The following is a 19,978-nucleotide window of genomic DNA, read 5'->3' on the forward strand; positions in this document are numbered from 1 at the left end:
CCGCAAGTCAGGGGAAGCAAGACCCAGTTGGGGGGGGAGGGGGGAGAGACACGCCTACAATTATCCTCAAAGGACTAATCTCTTGATACCAACAGTTGGAGGGCACTTGTACAATTACCCTGCAGGAATAATCTGGTGAAACCAACAGTTTACTTTAGGGAAGAGGCAAAACCTAATCACCGGAGAGTAAAATACCTTCAAATCTACTTTCTTTTAGACTGGCAAAACAGTTTTAAGGAAGAAAAGATGTTAACCATACTTTCAAGTATAGTGCATCACACATCCAAGATAAGTAAACAGTTAAACAAGTTCTAACTCTTAGAATTAGTTACCAACCAACTCTTTGCAAGTAATTTTTAAACACTTATTTTCTTTTCTAGGCAAAAGTCCCAATCCCTTGAAAGTCTTTCCCTTTATTCTTGGAGCATGAGTGTTCTCAGTGGCAGAGGGGGAGAGGTAGGGGGGGGTGGGGAAAGTCACTAGGACTAGTGACCAACAGGCAGTGTCAGAATAGGTTCTTTAGTAGCAAAAGGCAGAGTTCCTTAGGCAAACTGGGCAAACGGGTGAGTACTTCACTTTAGAGTTAGAAGAGGGTCCAGGGGTTTCGCAAAAGACACCCTAGCAGGATTGTAATAGTGGGACTGGTTGCACCGGATGGGTCCTCCATCACAGAAAACAGCCCACAGCTTCACAGAAACCCTAACAGGCTTAAGCTAAGTTCATACCCAAGCCAACACAGTACCTCAACATTGAAGATTTTGCAGCAGGAGGACTTCAGAGTCTGCAGCCAAATACCCGGTCAGTGGATTCCTCGTTGTGGTGACTGAAAACAATACCTCAGAAGGAACTTTGCAGCAAGGATCGATGAAGGTGGTTCTAGGCAAGGTTTCCCTCACGGCAGAATGTGGTTCTGCAGATTTGGCGCCTATTCAAGGAGCACAGGCAGAAAATCGCAGTAGAATTCTCATCGTTACAAAGGTCCACCACTCGGCTGAGGACTTTTCGGATTTGCTTCATGTCTCTGGAGATCCACCAGGATGCCCACGAAGGTTCAGCGAGATTCGAAATTCGGACGACCGTGCACCTCACCATGGCTTGAGGCTCCAGGGTATTGCAATAACGCAAGGTCGCGGCAACTCGTGGGATGGCTCAAAATGCAGGTCTTCTTGAGTCTAGTGGGTCACACCAGACTCTGAGTCGTTTGGGGAGTCCACATGTCGATTGGAAGGAAGGGCTACAGCAGGCTCCATTTACACAGCAGGCTCTCCGGTCGTTGGAAATAGTTTCAGCCGCTTTTCCTTCATCTTCCGCTTCGGTTCCAGTGATCGACTTTTCTTCAGCTTCCAGGTTCGCAGTATTTATCAGGACTACAGCACAACCTTGCATTCTCACCCTGCATTTTACAAGAAGGGGCGGTCTGGTTGTCCAATCAGGGCAGCCAGCCCCCCCACTGGGATGTGTCCCCATTCAAGCAAGGCGTAATTGTTATTGTTATTTTGCATTTATATAGCGCCTTATATACCATTGGTATGGTCTGAAGGCGCTGGTAGGTTGAACGCCCTCGGGAACCGAAGTTCAGGTCAGTATAGAGAGTAGAGGGAGTCCAAAAGTGCGTGTGCGCACTAGGTATGTGTGCAGCTGGTGCGGAAATCGAGTGGTAGCTGCTTCTTAGTTGTAGGTGTGGTGGTTGAGAGGTCAGGAGTATGTGTTTGCTCTGGTCGGTTTTACCCAGAACGAGTGTGGCTGCGTTAGGCCTGAGGAGAACGCCTGGCTGGGGGGTGTGAATCCAGCAATGATTACTTAGAGTGATGTGGAGTAAGAGGGAGATGTGGATATGAGAACAGTTATACCGAATGGTGTCATAGTATCTCTGTGTTCTAGATGAGTGGTGGTGTAAGAGGGAGAGTAAGCGTGTGGTGTGGTAATGATGTATGTTTTCAAGTGTTTCCTTCATTCCAAAGCATATTAAGCATCGTCAGTTGTACATATTCGTCCGTTCCTCATATTCGTCCGCTCCACACATTCGTTCAGTCATTATCATCGTCTAGTTCACACCCTCGTACACTTCTAAACGCTGCTGGGAACAGTTCTGAATTCAACTTTCACAGAGAGGCTATTGGGTGCAACTTTCAGGTGTAACTGGGTATGCTTCTAAAATGCTATTGGGTACACTTCTAAATGCAGGTGGCAACGGTTTTACAATCAGCTTTCAGATAGGCTATTGGGTGCAGCTTCTAAATGCAATTGGGTGTATTTCTAAAATGCTGTTGGATACACTTCCAATTGCAAGAGGGTACAATTCTAATTCAACTTTCTCTGAGGAGGTGCGGGGTACAGTTCTAGTTGCGAGGGGGAACAGTTCTTAATTCAACTTTCACAGAGAGGCTATTGGGTGCAGCTTCTGAATGCAATTGGGTACACTTCTAAATGCCGTTGGGTACACTTCTACATGCAAGAGGGAACAATTCTAATTCAACTTTCTCAGAGAGGCTATCCGGCGCAACTTCCAACTGCAATTGGGTACACTTCTAAATGGAGGTGGGAGCAGTTCTAATGTGGGTGGTAACAGATCTAAATTCAACTTTCACAGAGGCTATCGGGCGCAGCCTCTAAATGCGACTGAGTACACTTCTAAATGCAGGTGGGAACAATTTTAAATTCAACTTTCACAGAGAGGCTAATTGGGGACAGCTTCTAAATGCAAATTCTAGTGTATCTTTCTCAGAGGGCTATCCGGCGTACTTCTAAATGCTAACATTCACAATTCCATCTAAGAGTGGACATGCTAACATTCACAATTCCATCTAAGAGTGGACATGCTAACATTCACAATTCCATCTAAGAGTGGACATGCTAATATTCACAATTCCATCTAAGAGTGGACATGCTAACATTCACAATTCCATCTAAGAGTGGACATGCTAACATTCACAATTCCATCTAAGAACATGCTAACATTCTCAATTCCATCTAAGAACATGCTAACATTCACAATTCCATCTAAGAACATGCTAACATTCACAATTCCATCTAAGAACATGCTAACATTCACAATTCCATCTAAGAGTGGACATGCTAACATTCACAATTCCATCTAAGAGTGGACATGCTAGTATTATGGCACTCTATGTTATTGGTAGGTAAGATAGAGTGGCGGGGGTTTTCTGGAGTAGAGTGATTGCTCTACTCCCCACCCATGCCACACCCATGCCACACTCACGGTTAACACAAAGGGCTGTGAAGTTTTGGACTTCTCCCTCGCTTCTTGCCCTCGCAGACAGATGGGAGCCTGGGCGGTGAGTCTAGGGGAATCCCGCTGAAGATGAAAATCTGTCAGGGGCATCAGGGGATCTGGTGGTAGAACTGGGTTTGGTTCTAACCTGGGTGGTGCTATATGTACCTTGAGGTGTGGCAGTATTATAAAGGTAATGTCAGTTTTTTCCTTAATCACTTTTCACAGATTACTGAGCATTGTGCTCAAAATGGAGGATTGTGATTGAACCCAGTCGAAAATGGAGGCTCTGGACAGCTGGGTTCTAATTAAGAATGTTGAGGGATTTTTGTACTTTCTGCCCAAGTCCCAACTGCCTTTCATCTAAATACCCTTATGTTAAATCCTGTTTAATTTCGCTCCCTCAAGTCTCCTTATAATTGTTCCTGAGAAAATGCTGTAAAGAAATCTTCTGAAGACATCTATCTACTAATCTGGTGGGAACGCTGCAATTAGACAGGTGATGCCCTATTATTTAATGAATTCGATAAAAACTGTTAATTTCACTAAGGAATTTCCTGCTCTGGATGTCGGGGGAGGGAACGAGAAACTATAAAACCCTAAAATTGCAAAAAAAAGACTTGGGGCCGTTTTGGTAAAATGAGCACCCCAAGGTGCTTGTACTGCAGCTGTGAACACCGCTCGCAGTAAAGGTACACCAAATAAATAAAAGGTAGAATGGTTAGTTTTAATGTGAAGGGGGATACATTGCATCTCCCCAGCACTCCACGTAAGGTGGGGTGTGCTGGCTTCACAGAACAAAATGTAAAAGGGATCCACAGATCCCTTCTGCCCTTGGGAACTGTAGTTCACCCAAGGTTAGCAAAAGAAAGTTAAAGGGGAAAGCCCCTTGAGCAACCCAGCAACAACAGGCACTTATTGCCAATAAGTTGTTAGAGGATAACTTTAAAAAGGTTCCCAAGGTGTGGGAGAAGGTTCCCATTCATTGAGGTATTAAGGAAAAAATATCCCACTAATAAAGCAAAAAGGTCTGGCGTTGACCCAGGTCAGGAAGATTTACCAGTTCTGTGAAAATCTTACTTAACCTCTACGACTGGCTCATCCGTGCCAAGTCGAGGGACATTGCAGTCGATCACACGGAGAGGACCGTCTTGATGCTGGCTGATCAGGGGTTCTCTGTGAACTATGTGAAGTCATGCTTGACTCCATCGCAGGACGGGCTGTTCCTCAGGTCCAGACTCGACTCAGTATCTTTCCAAGCGGCTCTGTCAGAGGAGAGCATAGCAGCCATTTTGGGCAAGGTGCAACTGCTGTTGGCACTAAAGATTGCCACAGTGATGGCCCTCAAGTAGCAGCTCGCCATGTCATATATCTACCTGTTCTGGTTCTTCAGGTTGGGGGTGCGACCGCTCTAGGAATTCCTGTACTCCTGTTGGATCCAGGTGTCCGGAAGCTTCAAGGACAGGATCGTGCGCGACGAGGAGTTCTCTCGAGCGATAAGGTGGTGGGGCGTGTACTCCAACAACGTTGGGGGCATGGACTTCCAGAGCCTGCCGTACCAGGAGACGGTCACGACGGACGCTTCCCTAGAGGGCTGGGGAGCCCACACCGGACGTCTCCACGCCAGAGGCCTGTAGCTGTCGGAGAAGACACTATACATCAACGTCTTGGAACTACGGGCAGTGTTTTGGGCCCTCAAGGGCAAAGTGGTGAGGGTCTTCATGGTTAATACCACTGCAGTTTTACATCCGAAAGCACGGGGGCACCAGATCCCTGCCTCTCTGCAGAGAGGCAGGAATTTTGGAACTGGCCCGTTGCCCATGAGATGTTTCTCATTCCTTTTCTCCTGGCGGGAGTGAAACACTGTTGCCGACTCCCTCAGCAGGGAGCTGCACTTGTGCCACGATTGGGAGCTTCGGCAGGATAAAGTGGACAACCTCTTCCTCAGGTGTGGCAGTCCCCAGATTGATCTGTTGCGGCGACGAATACCAAGTGCTGAGGTTTGCCAGCAGGCTCCCCTAGCCGGGGAAAATGGGGGACGTGTTCTCCTTCCCTTGGCAAGGCCTGTTCTGTACGCGTTCCCTGTTTCCGCCGCTGCTACGAGTCATCAGTCAACTCAGCCGGTGCAGGATAATCCTCGTTGCACCAGTGTGGCCGAGGCAAATCTGGTACCTGGACCTTCTCAGCATGTAGGCGTCCCCTCCAGTCAAGCTAACAGTGGTCGCGGATCTTCTCGCCTGAGAAGGAGGTGCAATCCTGCACCACGACCCAGGATCGCTGGCTCCTCCAGCCTTAGTTTGGTGGTTACGAGCTACCTTCGGACTGCAGGGAGGTCCTCGCCAAGGCCAGGGCGTCAACTGAAGTGTTACAGAGACAAATGGAAGTGTTTCGTGACTTGGTGCCGGTCGCAGAAGATTACCCCTCTAAGGTGCACGGCCCCCCCAAGTCCTTGCGTACTTGTTGGCTAAGTCGGGGCTGGCTCACGCCTCCATCAAAGTGCATCTGGCGTCTATCTCACGCTGCATCAGATCTCCGGGACGGTCTTCTCTTTGGTGACAATCTAGTCAAGGAGTTCATCAAGGGACTGTTTGGATCGTTCCTGTCAGTGAAGGCGCCTGCCCCGGCGTGGGAACTCAACGTGGTTCTGACTAGGCTCATGGAGGCCCCTTTCAAGCCTATGCATCAAGCTCCGCTCAAGTTCCTGTCTTGGAAGACCGCTTTCCTCGTGGTCATCACCACTGCCAGGAGAGTAGGTGAGATCCACGCCCTGTCCTGCAAGTGGCCTTATTTGACTTTCAACGAGACGAGGGTGGTGCTGCGGACGCACCCCTCCTTCATGCCCAAGGTTCTGTCGGAATTTCATCTCAACGAACCGTTTGTGTTGCCTGTGTTTTTTCCGACGCCTTTGTCAACAGCTGAAAGGACTTTGCACTCGCAGGATGTGGCTCAAGCTGAAGCTTTGTGGTCTGGGCCGCAGAGAGTTTCCGGAAGACTTCTCAGCTTTTTGTGAACTTGGGTCCTTTGAACTATGGGAAGGCCTTGTCCAAGGCTTCCATCTCCAGGTGGCTCTGTGGCTACTTCACTCACTGTCACCGGTTGGCAAACCGGCCGCTGCCTGGCCGTCTGAGAGCCCATTCTACAAGAGCGATCGCTGCGATGACGGCGTCCTGTCTGGTGTGCACCTGCTAGACATCTGCAGGGCTGCTACATGGAAGTCTGCGCACACCTTCACGAAATTCTACTGCATCGACAGGGATTCCAGAGGAGTTCAGAGTCGGCCAAGCAGTGTTTCACAACCTGTTTGCTTGAAGGTGAGCCTGGTGAGTAGATAAGAGTGATTGCTTCTGTTGAGCCTTTCCACCTCCCATGGTTGTGTATGATGTACTGTTAAGTTTTCTATATTTCTGAGCATGTGAATCCATGCCAGATCCTATGATGGGGAAGGAACCAGTTACTGTTGTTCGCCAGCATGGGTCTGGCATGGATTCACACGCAAACCCTCCCTCGTCCCTTCTGTGGCTCTTCTTGGTCATACTGCCACTTTACGTGCTGCCAAATCTGAAGATGGCTGCGAGAGAAGGGGCTTAGGGAGTGGGCATTAATTGGCTTGCGGCAGTATGACCTAGAGCTCAGTGATTTGTTTATAAACCGTCTTTTGCCTATAAACCAAAGTGAACGTTTTTTTTTTTTTAACCGAGGATTCCCAGCCTGATGACTGGGAATATTCGTGAGCATGTGAATCCATGCCAGACCCATGCAGGAGAATAAGTTACAGGTAAGTAACTTCCTTCTCCCTAACACTAACCAAGCATGTGAAGTGGTGGAACACATTTGGAGCAGCATGGTCAAGGTGAGGGGGGCATCAGGCCCTTTTGCCCTAGCTCAGGAAAAATGCTTGGATCGTCCCTGGTGCCTCTGTCCTCCACTCAATAAAATGAGTGAAAAGCAAAAAGTGCAGTGGTCCCATAAAATTGAGTTTTGGTTTAGCTTGATCAACGTCCTGGTTTAACACTTAGGCGCGAAGCATGCCTTCACCCCTCAGCAGAGATCTGTACAAAGCCTTTGCTAACTAGACTAAGAAATGCCCCCGAAGCCATTATAGATTATACGAGGCAGGGGTTTGTAGAATCCCTGCTGTTGGATTTGTTTGCTTTTCGCTTTAGTCTGATGTGGTTTCCCCAATGTTACATTTTTAACGGCGCTTGGAACCTTAGAGTGCCTTATCGTATATGAGGGTGTTTAATGCTCTACAATTTTTTTAGAACTGGTATTTTTCATTCTTATTTTAGATGTGTTAATTGAAGATTGTTTAGTAATGCTCCCATTTATTATAAATCTGGCTATAATACAATTACACGTATTTGACTAATCTCATGGATACAATTTATCCAGGGCTGACCATTCTGCTGATTATATTATGCATTTAATGAGTCTGCTTTATCAAATTAAGTGATAAGGATGGAAATCTAATTCAATGTTTCAGTTGTAAGCATTACATTGTTCTTAACGTGGGTTCTTACCTTGCCCTAGGTAAGGGTTAGATAATAAATGGTAATTAAGTTTTGAATTTATAGTGAAATGCACAAACTATCAACCACTTGACTGTTTTGTTACCATATATCTGCTATGAGTATTAATCAGAGTAAAGTAGACTGCTTCCTGAACCTTAAACAGGTTTATTGTCCACAAGTGTTCAGTTTATCTTTTCATTTTGCATATTTCTGAAATGTGTTTTGTGTTGCAGGTGGGACAATCTTGTTCCAAACGTAAGTACTCTTCATTTAAGAATAAATAATTCAGTGTCTCTAGTCTTCAGATTTAATTCAGCATACTTTGCTTACAGTAAGATTCATGCGACCAGTAGCCTATTATGTCACTCATATGTGAAGTGAAGGGTGGACAAATTGTGTGCTACCTGCCATCATTGTTTATTTACTTTCATTAGTTATGTATTCCACTAAAGCACTAATGACTGACTATATTTTTGCCCTGTCCCCCTTGTGTAACTGTTAGGATGGCAGGGCTCGAAATTGGGATTTGTGGAGCAGGAGCTGAAAGTAGCTCCGGGGTGTTGGGTCCTTTGCTCTGACTAGGAGCTGATTACTATGACCCAGGAGCTACTACTTAGAAAGTCTTTAAAGTGAAGTGCTATTCATGATTCTTTGCATGCACTTTTAATTTGTAAATGTAAAATGTGAGTAATACAATTGTGGGGGGGGGGGGGGGCGGTTATTCTTCGTATGTTGAGTGCAACTCTGAACGGAAAACTATATATGGGGCCGTCGTACATGATTTGTGACCAAAAAGGCAGTTTTGTATTTTAGGTAAGAGTTTGTAGAGTCCAACTGGTGTGACTTTACAAGGCTTCTCTTGGTATTGGGTAACACACCTTTTTACTATAGGGTGTACTACACAAGTTGGTAGTTACTGAGCAGCCAAACTTAAGAGGGGTAATGAAAGCTGTACAATGAAATTGGTAAATACAGGTATCCAATTGAACACTTACACACTTATTTATAGTATAAGTATTTATTTGTATATATACACAAGGATAAAAAGCAGCAGCTAATAGTAACATTAATCCCAAAGTTAAGATTCAGTTCAACAAGAGCAATAAAGTAGGCGAGTAAACTTTTCTTATGCTAAACATATTCCAGCAAACTGAATGACTTCATTGTTAGGCAAGATTGTATGCAGTACCCTTTGGGTGCACTACAACAACCCTGACCTCCTGGCAATAGGAACCCAACCTTTGTTATAAGTCTGTACTACACAGGTTGGTAGCATGTTGAGTAGCCAAGCTTATCTCAAGCGGTTTGAATGTGAGCTGTAGGGGAGTTGCACTGAGATTCACACTGCCAAGTATTCAAATAAACACTTGCACGCAAGGTTTCTTGAATAAACAATGTATCTGTCAGTTAGAATAAGCCTCCTTCAGAAGGGAGCAATATAAAAGCAACACACAAATACACTCCAAAATCTACGCACTTAGTTTCTAAATCAGTAAAGACCCTTTTGAGATGGCCCACAGTCACAACCTACTCCCTCAGGTGACTTCAATAGCTAGTGTGCTGGGGACATTAGTATTTTACTGTAGCATTTGGAACATTCTTTGGAATTAGGTAAAGGTTCGAACAAACGATCGCACATATATTCTTAGGCAAATACTTAAGGATTCCCTAAACAGAGTCATTCAGTGTAATAGGTTAAGCCAAAGTCAATGGGCAAAAGTGTATATGAGCTGAAGCACTTCTGGTAGGTAAGTAAGAAAAGTCTTTGCACAATGTTTGAGAAACCTTTGAAGAAAAGAATCCATGTAGGGCCACAAGCTGTTTAGGCTTGTGAGATAGTAGAAGATGCAAGCAACTCTGCAATAAGAGGTATAATACGCGGTAAATTCTATCAGACTTTACAGTACCTTTGGATTGAAGAAAAGTGCAGCAGATGGCTTCTGTTCCTGTGCAGCTCTACAGATCTCACTGTTCCTGGGCCTCAGTCGTGGGGACAAGAGGGAGGACTTCTGGGGACTCCTGCACTGCAATGGGGCGGTCACCGCTCGCAATCGGCAATCTTCAAACTAGTGGCACTTCAGTGTTTCAGCTCCTCACGACTACCACAAATAGCAACACCATGGTTCCTGGCTGTTGAGATGGACTTTCCTTGCTTCTGGTCCCACCAACTAAAGGGGAGAAGTAGTCCTTGCAGGGACTTCTGTCGATGCAAACTTGGTGTTTCGGCACTGCAGCAGGGCTTCACCGGGCAAACCAACAGTCCCGTAGTTGCAGCAGGCTTCCTCTTCACTTCAAGTTGTTCTTTGGTTCCTTCGTCCAGTGGTTGACTCTGCCTTCCAAGCCAAAAGACTCTCCTTTTATACAGCTCTCCCCCTTTCATTTTAGCCTAGCTGTCACTCACCCACCATGGTGGCTGTCCCAAAAAAGTGAAGAGGAAACGCTACGACAACCAAATCTTTGAAGCACCAAACACCCAAAAAGAACTCTTCAAAATCATAAATGAAATAAAAATCCTCAGATGCAACACACCAAATGTATGAAACTATGCAATGACCTTGCAGACCACTTCAAAAACAAAATCACTAACATCCAACAAACCATACAAAACAGACCGCCCAATCTGACTACGATCCCCACCTACACTCAGGAGTAACACCCGAACAAACTATAAAGCTTTCCAGAAATATCAGTGGAGAAATTCATCAAACTGGTGAGTGAAACCAATAACTCAGGGTCTCCCGAAGACCCCTGCCCGCCAGACATATACAAATCAATTCTTAAACAAGGAATGCCCATGGAATATCACATTAACCTTTTAATCGCAACAGGGAAAGTGCCACAAGCCTTCAAATCTGCATACTTCAGGCCATGCTCTTGTTCTTCAGGAGAGATGGAGTTAGAATTCTTTGTAATACTGCTGCAAGCAAATGATGGTTGCTGTCAAAATGGTAATATTGCACATTTTCAGTCACAATATTCTTGGAGTCAAAAATGCATGTGCGCTGAAGAAAAAAATGCAGACAATTGTCCTGAAATGAGCTTCCTTCGACGATGAGCTTCCTTCGACGTCTGGAGGACTCCTGCAGCAGCAATTCGGAGGTCGGCTGAAGCTACGGGCTCTTTTCAGATCATCAGCACTTTGCGATTTCAGCGCTCGGTGAACAGGACCACTGTGGTGCTAAACCGGTTGGGCTTCCTTCACTTCTTGAGTCCTGCACCCTGGTGAGGGGACTCGAGCTCTGGTCGTCGTGCTTCTGGGGGGTCCTGGGGAGACTAGGAGCTTGTGGTCGGCTTGCAGACATTGCACTTGACTATGGATTTCTTGACCCCTGGCACTCAGTTCCTGCAGCAGCAAAGTACAGCCAGTCGGGGAAGATGGTCCGGTGGAGTTTGTCTCGGGGTTAGTCCCACTGACCCAAGGGAAGAAGTTCCTTCCTAAACTTCTCATGTTGATTTAGAAAATGTTTCAGCACAGCTGCAGAGCTTCGCCAGGCAATTCAAAGGCCCAGGAAGATGCAGCAAGCTTCGTGCAGTTTCTTCACCTGGTTGTTCTTCCCAGTGGTCGACTCAGTCTTCAGTCCCAAAACCCTTGTCTTTTAATCAAGTTTCTCCTATTCATGCACAGCCTAGCTGTCACTCAAACAGCAGGGTGGCTGTCTTGAAAGGCCAGCCAATCAGAACTCTGTGCATTCAGGCATTCCTAAAGACATTTAGGTTTTGCCCGATTTGTAAGAGCAAATTCCCGTGGAAAGATGAGCACAGACGGTGTAACCGGTGCTTGCCCCTCAATCACAAGGAAGGAGGATGTTTGTAAGCTCCTGTCCTAAGACATTAAAGGAGTGTAGAGTCAAGCGGTGGGCGGCCTACGGTATGTTGAAGGCTGAATGTTCTGCCGCAGCCACCAAGTGGGATGACGGCAAGAGTGGACTATCAGACCTCCGAACCAGAGGTTGTTGACCTTTCGATGGAATGCTCACATTCTGCGTCGTCTGTCCCCGGCCCCGCTAGGCACGGCTTAGTATGGGGAAGTCGCATTCCGGCGACAAGGACGAACATGTACACAGCACAAAACACACCACCCCAAGTCAATCTTTGGCCAAGTCGAAGACTTTAGCGCCAACGGGTACAATGGAAGTTCTGGCGGCACCCGCCGACCGTCGGGATCGGCAGCCCTCCCCGCAGCCGCATATGCGCCTAGCGACGGGCCCATTGAAGACAAAGGGCGCTACCCCAATATACCAGGTTCCGTCAAGATGTATCGCAAGAAGGCGCCCGGCGACGATAAGATTCTGGTTCCTTCAAAGACTACACCGCTGACAAAAAGCTGCCGTTGAAGGCAAGGCCCCGGCTCCGCCAAAAAGGACTCTCTCGCAATCGCAGGCTGAAGCTACGCGCCTACCGACCACTGAGTACGTCGCCGACAGCTTAGCTATGATTGTTGCCGCCGATTCTCAGAAACGGCAAACCAAGGATGTCCGGAGGCCTACGGAGAAGGCCAAGAATCCGCTGAGGTTCCCCTCCCCTAAGGGAGCGGGGGGTGGTACCGGAAACCCACCCATAAATCGAAAGCGAAGCACAGAGAAGTCACACCTATCGGTCCCTCAAGAGGATTTCTCTGAGGCCAAAGGGCTGTCTTCGATGTTGAGACTAAAATCTCTACGTTTTGTCGACATTAACGTGTTCAGGACCCTTTTCCACCTCTAGACCATTCTAGGCTTCGGTTTGGACTAGAGAAAAGTTTGAGAACTCCATGGAAAGGCTGGACAGGTTTGTTTCCCGTTCAGAAACCCCCAAATCAAGGAGGCCAAGGGAGGAGAGCCCTGTGGACCCTAGAGCAAAATTTCCAAGGCTTTTTGACCCCTCTTTGGAAGAGGACCTAGACAATTACGACCTAACTGAGGAAGACATTCCTGCAGACAATCAGGATGAGGAATTCATCAATCCTGAAGACATACATGATCCCATAGAGAGCTGGGAAGAGAACCCAGATATAGGTGACAATCACCCATGGCAGTCCCCCAATCCTCAAGATCCTGATGCCCTGTCTCTGGATTCTTCTCCAGTCCACCCCCAATAGGCAGCAACTGCCAATTGACTCAACGTAATGTTGCGTAAAGCAGCTGATCACTTTAAGATTGCTACAGGTGAAACTATCCCCAAAGCAGACTTCGTGGAAGACATCCTCAAGGAGAAGCCACCGGCCAGCCAGGCTATTCCTCCTTAATTCAATTAAGAAATGTCTGGCGCCCCCCCCCCCCCCCTTATCAACACCTGCTCTCAAAAGAGTTGTCGACCCACGAATAGAAAAACTTTCGTCCTTCTCCCTCGGACCCTCTGTATATCAGACATCATTCCATCCCAGATTCTCTGTTGGTGACTACTACACGAAAGAGGGCAGAGGGGTCCCTTTGTCAACAGGCGAGGCACCCCCTGGTAAGGAACTCCTCTACACCCTTTGGAAGAGAATCACGGTTGCAGCAGTGTTTTCCACACGTATTGCCAACACCACCACCTTCCTGGCCAGCTACGCCGATGCCCAGTGGGCCTTACTACAGGAAGGCATACATGAGGTTCCCGAACCTCTACGTACTCTTCCCCTCACCACTGTCACTGAGGGCAGACAAGTGAGCCAGAGCATACTTAAGAACACTTTGGATTCGTCAAACGGCTGGTCGATTCCTGGCTCAGGGCACATTCCTGAAAAGGAATGCGTGGATGCAGAACTCTGGATTCAAGCCAGAGAGACAAGCGTCGCTGATGAATAAACCCGTTGAAGAAGCCAACCTGTTTGGGCAGACGGTCGATGAGTCCCTTGAGCGCAAAAAAGGAGCATGACACCCTAAAACCACTGGATCAAATTGCACAAAGGCCCTCTACAAGACGAGTTTCTGGGTCCAAACGGCTTTTTCGTGACCGATGCTTCCCTCAGCAACAATATTCCTTGGGGAAAAAATTGGAATTCTCCACAGGGGAATACCAGATACACCCCATATCCCCAAAGGGGTCAGTGTCGTGGCAAAGGAAGGGGCTGGGTCTCTAGCCCTAGAGGCTCCCTGGCCTCAGGCTCAAAATGACCCGAAGATTCGGGTCACCTCCCATGTCTCACCAGGCGGGGGCCGGCTAAGATCGTTCCTTCAGGCATGGGAGGGACTACAGACCAGTGGTTTCTAAAGACTGTGGCCCACGGATACAGTATAGAGTTCAACCGGTCCCCAACATTCAGACCTCCACGAGCAAGACTACTGACACCAGAACATCTTTGCATACTTCTTCAGGAAGTCGAGACACTGCAGGAGAATGGAGCCATAGAAATCGTACCTCTGTCACAGGTAAAAGACAGTATTTATTCAGTGTACTTCCTTGTACCCAAAAAGGATCTAACCATGCGCCCTGTTTTAGATCTGCGCCCAGCGAAAACATTTGTAAAGCCACAAAAGTTCTGCATGGTCACTCTGCAGGAAGTAATTCCACTGCTATCACAGGTAACTATGCATACTTTCATATTTCAATGTTGCCAATGCACAGAAAATACCTCAGATTTATGATATAAGACCAGCATGATCAGTTCAAATTACTACCCTTCGGCATAGCATCTGCACCAAGGATATTTACAAAGGTACTAGCGGTGGCAGCAGCACATCTGCGCAGGCAATCCATCCTGGCCTACCCTTACCTCGACGACTGGCTCATAACAGGGGACTCTATTACGAAACATGTCTGTCAAATACCCAAAAGACGATACATCTTTTATTCAGTCTGGGATTCTCTATAAACTAGAAGAAATCCAGCCTAGACCCCAGTCAGGTCAAACAGTTCCTAGGGTCTCTAATTCGAACAAAGGACGGGCTAGTCTTCCCCCTCCAAAGAGAGGGTTCAAAACATGTTTCAAATCCCTCAGTATGTAGCCAGTCGAGAGGTGACGGTACGCGAGGCTATGCGACTGCTAGGAATGATGGCGTCATGCATCTACTTGGTTCCTCATGTGCGCCTGCGCCCAATGCAAGAGTGGCTCGACAGCCAGTGGTGTCAGGCCAAGGGACAGCCGGACGATCTAGTAGTTGTCTCCCCGGCCCTCGTTCTCTCGCTGCAGTGGTTGTCGAGGGACAACCTCTTGAAAGGAAAATCCTTCACCTCCCCCCCGCAGTGGAAGCCACTCTAACAGACTCGTCTCTTACAGGGTGGGGAGCTCACTGCTTCAAAAACAGGGCACAGAGTTTGGTCGTCAGACATAGCATCCAACCACATAAACCTGTTGGAACTGTGGGCAGTGTTCAAAGCGTTAAAAGCTTTTCAGACACAACTGCAGGGGAAGACGATCCTAATCCTCAGACACCACCACGGCCATGTACTATCTGAACAAACAAGGGGGCACTCATTCTCCAGGGCTGTCCAAACTGTCCCAGAACATTTGGAAGTGGGCTCTCAAAAGCAACATGTTCCTGTTATCGCATGTTGCAGGGGAACTCCATCTTCTGGCAGACTTACTCAGCAGAGACTTTCCGCTGCCCATGGAGTACGAATGGCGATTACAGACATGGTCTCCAACGTTTTCGCAGAATGGGGCTTCCCAGAGATCGGTTTGTTCGCAACTCTGGAGAACGCCCAAGGGCAAGATTACACCTCCAGGTACCGCCAGAACCGTTCCAAGGGGAATGGACTCTGGATAACATGGTCAGGGAAATTTGTCTACGCCTCGCCCCTCTCCTCCCCCACACCCTGACTCAACTTCTCAAAAAGATTGTGCACAAGATGCACCAGGAACCAGTCACGATGATACTGGTGGGCCCGCCAACCTTGGTTCGCTCATCTGATGGAGATGTCCCTATCTCCTCCAGTCAAACTGCCTTGCCCGTACAACATGTCGCAAGGCAGAGGGGAGACGCTTCACCCATGCACGCAGACATTGAACTTAGCGGCCTGGCTCCTGGGGTCATAGAGTTTGGGCACCTGCAACTCCCTCAGATGTATGGACATTCTTAGGGAGGCAAGAAAACCGAACACCCGATACTGCTATTCCAGTAAATGGAAACGGGTTGTCTTCTGGTGCAACTCAAAGAACATTAACCCGATTAACTGCTCTCCACACACATTTTTGTACCTAACTCATTTACGTGACTCATGCCTGGTCTTTAACTCCATAAAGGTGCACTTATCTGTGCTTTCAGCCTACACTGCATCAGAACAGAAAGTGTCATGGCGGAAGATACCAGTTATTAAAGCTTTCATGGAGGGAGTGACGAGAATTCACCCTCCCATTTCTAACCTGGCTCCCGTGTGGGAACCTAAACGTGGTGTTGACTAGGCTTATGGGGGCTCCTTTCAAGCCCATGCACAAAGCAAGTCTTAAAGACCTCATCTAGAAGACAGCTTTTTTGATAGCTATTAGCTCCAATAGGAGAGTAAGTGAACTACAAGCGCTCTCAATCCTAGATCCCTTTGTAACAGTTCACAAAGATAAGGTGGTTGCGCGCACTCAACCTAGGTTTTCACCTAAATTGATTTCCAAGTTCCATGTGAACCAGTCCATAGAACTACCAACGTTCTTTCAAAATCCTTCAAGCCTGGGAGGAAGAACCCTGCACACACTGGATGTACGCAGATCTGTCATGTTCTACATGGAAAGAACTCGACCACTTAGCAAGACTAATCAGTTTTTCGTTTCGGTGGCGGCAGGAGGAGGAGACAGTCTCCAAATCCACTATCTCTAAGTGGATTGTCAAATGCATCACTCTGCTATAGTCTTGCTAAGAGAGAGCTGCCATTCAAGCCTAGAGCACGTTCCACTCGAGGCACTAGGGCATCCATAGCATTCATTGCAAATGTTCCCCTTGAATCCATTTGCAAAGCGGCAACCCGGAGTTCTATACACACCATTACAAAACACTATTGCCTAAACACTCATTCTAGGTCTGATTCTCAGGTGGAACAGGCAGTACTAAGACCTATTTTCACTACTGTTCCTTCTCACAACCCACCTCCCACTCCAGGTACTGCTTGCTAGTCTATGCACAGCACGTGATTCTAAGCAGATGAACAAACATCAGCAGACATGCATTACTTACGTAAAAGCATTTCTGATGGTTGTATCTGCTTAGATTTACATGCGCCCAACCTTCCTCCCCGCTCAGATGGAAGGAACATAAGGCGTCTTGCCACTCTTTCTGTAATCACTCACGATAGTCATAAGGCTTCCTCTCGGCAGAAAAAATACAATCGGATGGACCTCTACGCGTGAGGGATCTTGGGTACACCAAACGTCACGTAGGGATAGTGTTACAGGCGCGCCCATTCGACCTCCCCTTTCGATTCTCGAAAGACTAGATGCAATACTCCTCGGTTACCACTGGATGTCGGACCATATGCACAGCATGTGAACTTAAGTAGATACAACCATCAGTAATGCTTTTATGGTAAGTAATGCATGTCATACAATACCAACAGATGCCGGAGCTTGTTGCATTAAAAAAAATCAATTTTGCTTTAAAAATAAATGTGTGTATATTAGTAGTGAATGTTTGTTACTCGCCTTTAGGTTTTAATTGATAGGCTTTCTAAGGCCTAAATAAAGTGCTCTGTGTGTGCTTAACTGAAACCTTCACCGCTCTCATGCCCTCCTAAGTCTAAGCACTGTTCAGTCACGCTACCCACCTAGTTTGGTTAGACCTTGGTGATTGTGCCTGTTCCTCTGCCCTATGGCCAGATTGAGAGGCCCTCCTATTCCGATTCTTTAAATCCATGCCAACGGCGACTGTTGGGATATATTCTTCTTGACTGTAACTTTCCTTCCATTTCGATGGACCCCCACACTTTTTGCTGCTTCTTTTTGTATCTGACCTGTTCTTTGTGCAGTGAAGCCTCACTACACTGGCTTTTGCTAATCTGTTATGGGGAAACTGACATGTCCTTCAGGCTGTCAGTACTGGGAAACATGGTTTCCCGTAGTCTAGTTACTTTGTTTCTACTTTTACTAACTTGTTATCACTTGTGGTAACTTTATATCATTGTGCAATGTATCGTACAATGGGGTACACTTTTTATTTTGCGCTAGACTAAAACTCAAAGGATTTACGGTTATTGTAGGTGTGCTAAATATGCAGTTTTTTTTTTTACCACGTTTGGGCTACTGTCTACTGGTTAAACATGGCCTTGCTACGAGAGTTTTCTCTTGTTCTTTAGCCTTCTTCCTGGTCTGTGTGGCCAGGAAAATCCTTATATGCACTTCCAGTGCCCAGGAAAGCAGAGGATTTTGGCGGGCTACTGGAGGGCTATGTGAGTTTGCTGCCAGGAAGTGGGCTGGGACCGTCTGGTCCCAATCCACATACTGGTGCCAGTGTCTCTGGGTGGAATTAGTTTTGCCGCCAGTGGTTCTTATTGGACCACTTCTCTGTGTGTGTGTGTGTGTGTGTGTGTGTGTGTGTGGGACAGATCTGTCATTGGCTAGCTGGGGCTGCTGCTCTTGTATGACTTTTTGGATAAGAGGAGGAGCCCTGCACCCACTTTAGAGAGAGCCTGGAAGAAACTGAAGGAGCCAAGACTCCCGTCCAGCTACAAGACTTGCAAGGAGACGGAGGACCCGTTGGAAAAAGGCTTTGCGACCAACTTCTGCTGCTACCCTGGTAGAGCACTGTCCTGTGGAAGATCTCCAGCGCTCCTGCGCTCCTGCAAAGTAGCTGCGACCATTGGAGTGGAGGGAACATCCATTCTCGACGTCAGCTTGGAGTCCAATGAAGAAGAGCCTCCGCAAGTGCCACAGGACCACCCTGTGACTGACCAGCTCTGAGTTTGGACTAACGTGCTGCAGACGTCGCCATTCCAAGTTGAGACCTGGAACTTGAGTGGTCCTCCGCTTCTGCAACACAGCTTACCTCTGCAAAATTTCGTGGTATTAGTATCAACAATACCCAAGATGGGAGCGAAGGTCTGACCGGGGTAAGTAAATAACTTTGCGTTGCCGTGCATCGGTCGCCGTCGTCCAAAACTGCTTTCCTGCGTCCATTCCTGCCCTTGGAGGGGCACTGCATCGAGTTCTGCTGCATTCTTCAACTGGGAGACCTTGCACCAGCATTCAATACCATCCAGAGAGCTGCTCGAACCTGCAATCAAAGGTTGAGGCTGACGGCGTGAAAAGCAACCTTGGAGCTTCAGCCAACCTGCCAAGTCTCATGAAGAATCTGATTCCTGGGGTGGGGGGGGGGTAAATGATGAGTTATAGCGATACTTACTGCACCCCTTTAAAAGTGTGCTAACTTTTCTAACGCTTTGGACCACCATTGTCTCCCTTTTGTCTCTCCGAACACTCATGCCCTAAATTGGGGAAGGACTTCTAAAGTAGAAGTATAAAGAAAATACAACCAGTGTTGCAGTGTACTTACTTGCTATATGTTGGTGCTGTAACTGTATATTCCTAAAATAGAATTAGTTACAAGTGCTACAAAGTTATTTACCTGTGAATTGCTTGATACCTTTTTGAAAAGTATTACCAGGTTCTTGACTGCCTTTTGAATTGTTCCACTATTCTAGAAAGTAATGGTAGTATACCTGTATTATTGCTTGAAACATAAGTGGAACAGTTTACTACCAATAAGGTCTGCTTTCCTTGAATTACATACTGTAATTCTAAAAGTCTAATGTGGTAGTATATATTTTTTTATTGGGTTTGACTTATAATAGTACTTAACTTTTGAATGAATTCTTTGTCTGTGAATGCCTAAAATAATTGTTTCTTTAAACCATATTTATGCTACAAGTTACTTTTACCTTCCTCAAGCCTTCTCTCCCTCCTAAGGTAAGCCTGGCTGCTCTGCCATATCTACCCCTTGACTAAGTGGTACAGTCAAGTACTTAAGAGTTGGAGTTTCTGTATTGCCCAGAGTATAGTTTTATGAAGAGCCTTTGGGTAGACTCTAGAAAAACTGTCCTAACATCAGGTGAAACAGATGAGTATTGTAGATAAAAGGATGATAACCGGTCCCAAGTACAATTCCTATACTAGAAGTCCATCCCTAAAATATATATCCCTAGTGCTCAAAGGTCACAGTTTCAAACACCAGGTTTCTCAAGGGCATGTATTCTCTAAAGTGATGCAAAGGACTTGTGGTGGTGATTCAAACCATAAAAGATTGGCAAAATTTACCAGAAGACTGGTACATTCTCTCTTCCAGACCCGAGGCAACTCGGGGGCAAGATGCTTGACCCTGGTTCGACGACTAAAGGTAAGGGTCATGGGTACCAGGCA

The 19,978-nt window shown here is 46.9% G+C and overlaps 1 protein-coding gene across 2 annotated transcripts in view; it reads left to right on the plus strand.

Moving 5' to 3' along the window:
- Positions 1-19,978, plus strand: part of LOC138497213 (uncharacterized) — a 371,787-nt gene that overhangs the window by 214,875 nt on the left and 136,934 nt on the right. For both annotated transcript variants that reach the window (XM_069620537.1, XM_069620538.1), the window contains one exon: positions 7,977-7,998. In XM_069620537.1, the coding sequence (XP_069476638.1) occupies positions 7,977-7,998 (22 nt within the window). The remainder of the gene's footprint in view (positions 1-7,976; positions 7,999-19,978) is intronic.

The sequence above is a fragment of the Ambystoma mexicanum genome, chromosome 5q, assembly GCF_040938575.1.
Source record: "Ambystoma mexicanum isolate Mex_15411 chromosome 5q, UKY_AmexF1_1, whole genome shotgun sequence".
NCBI classification, from domain to species: Eukaryota; Metazoa; Chordata; class Amphibia; order Caudata; family Ambystomatidae; genus Ambystoma; species Ambystoma mexicanum.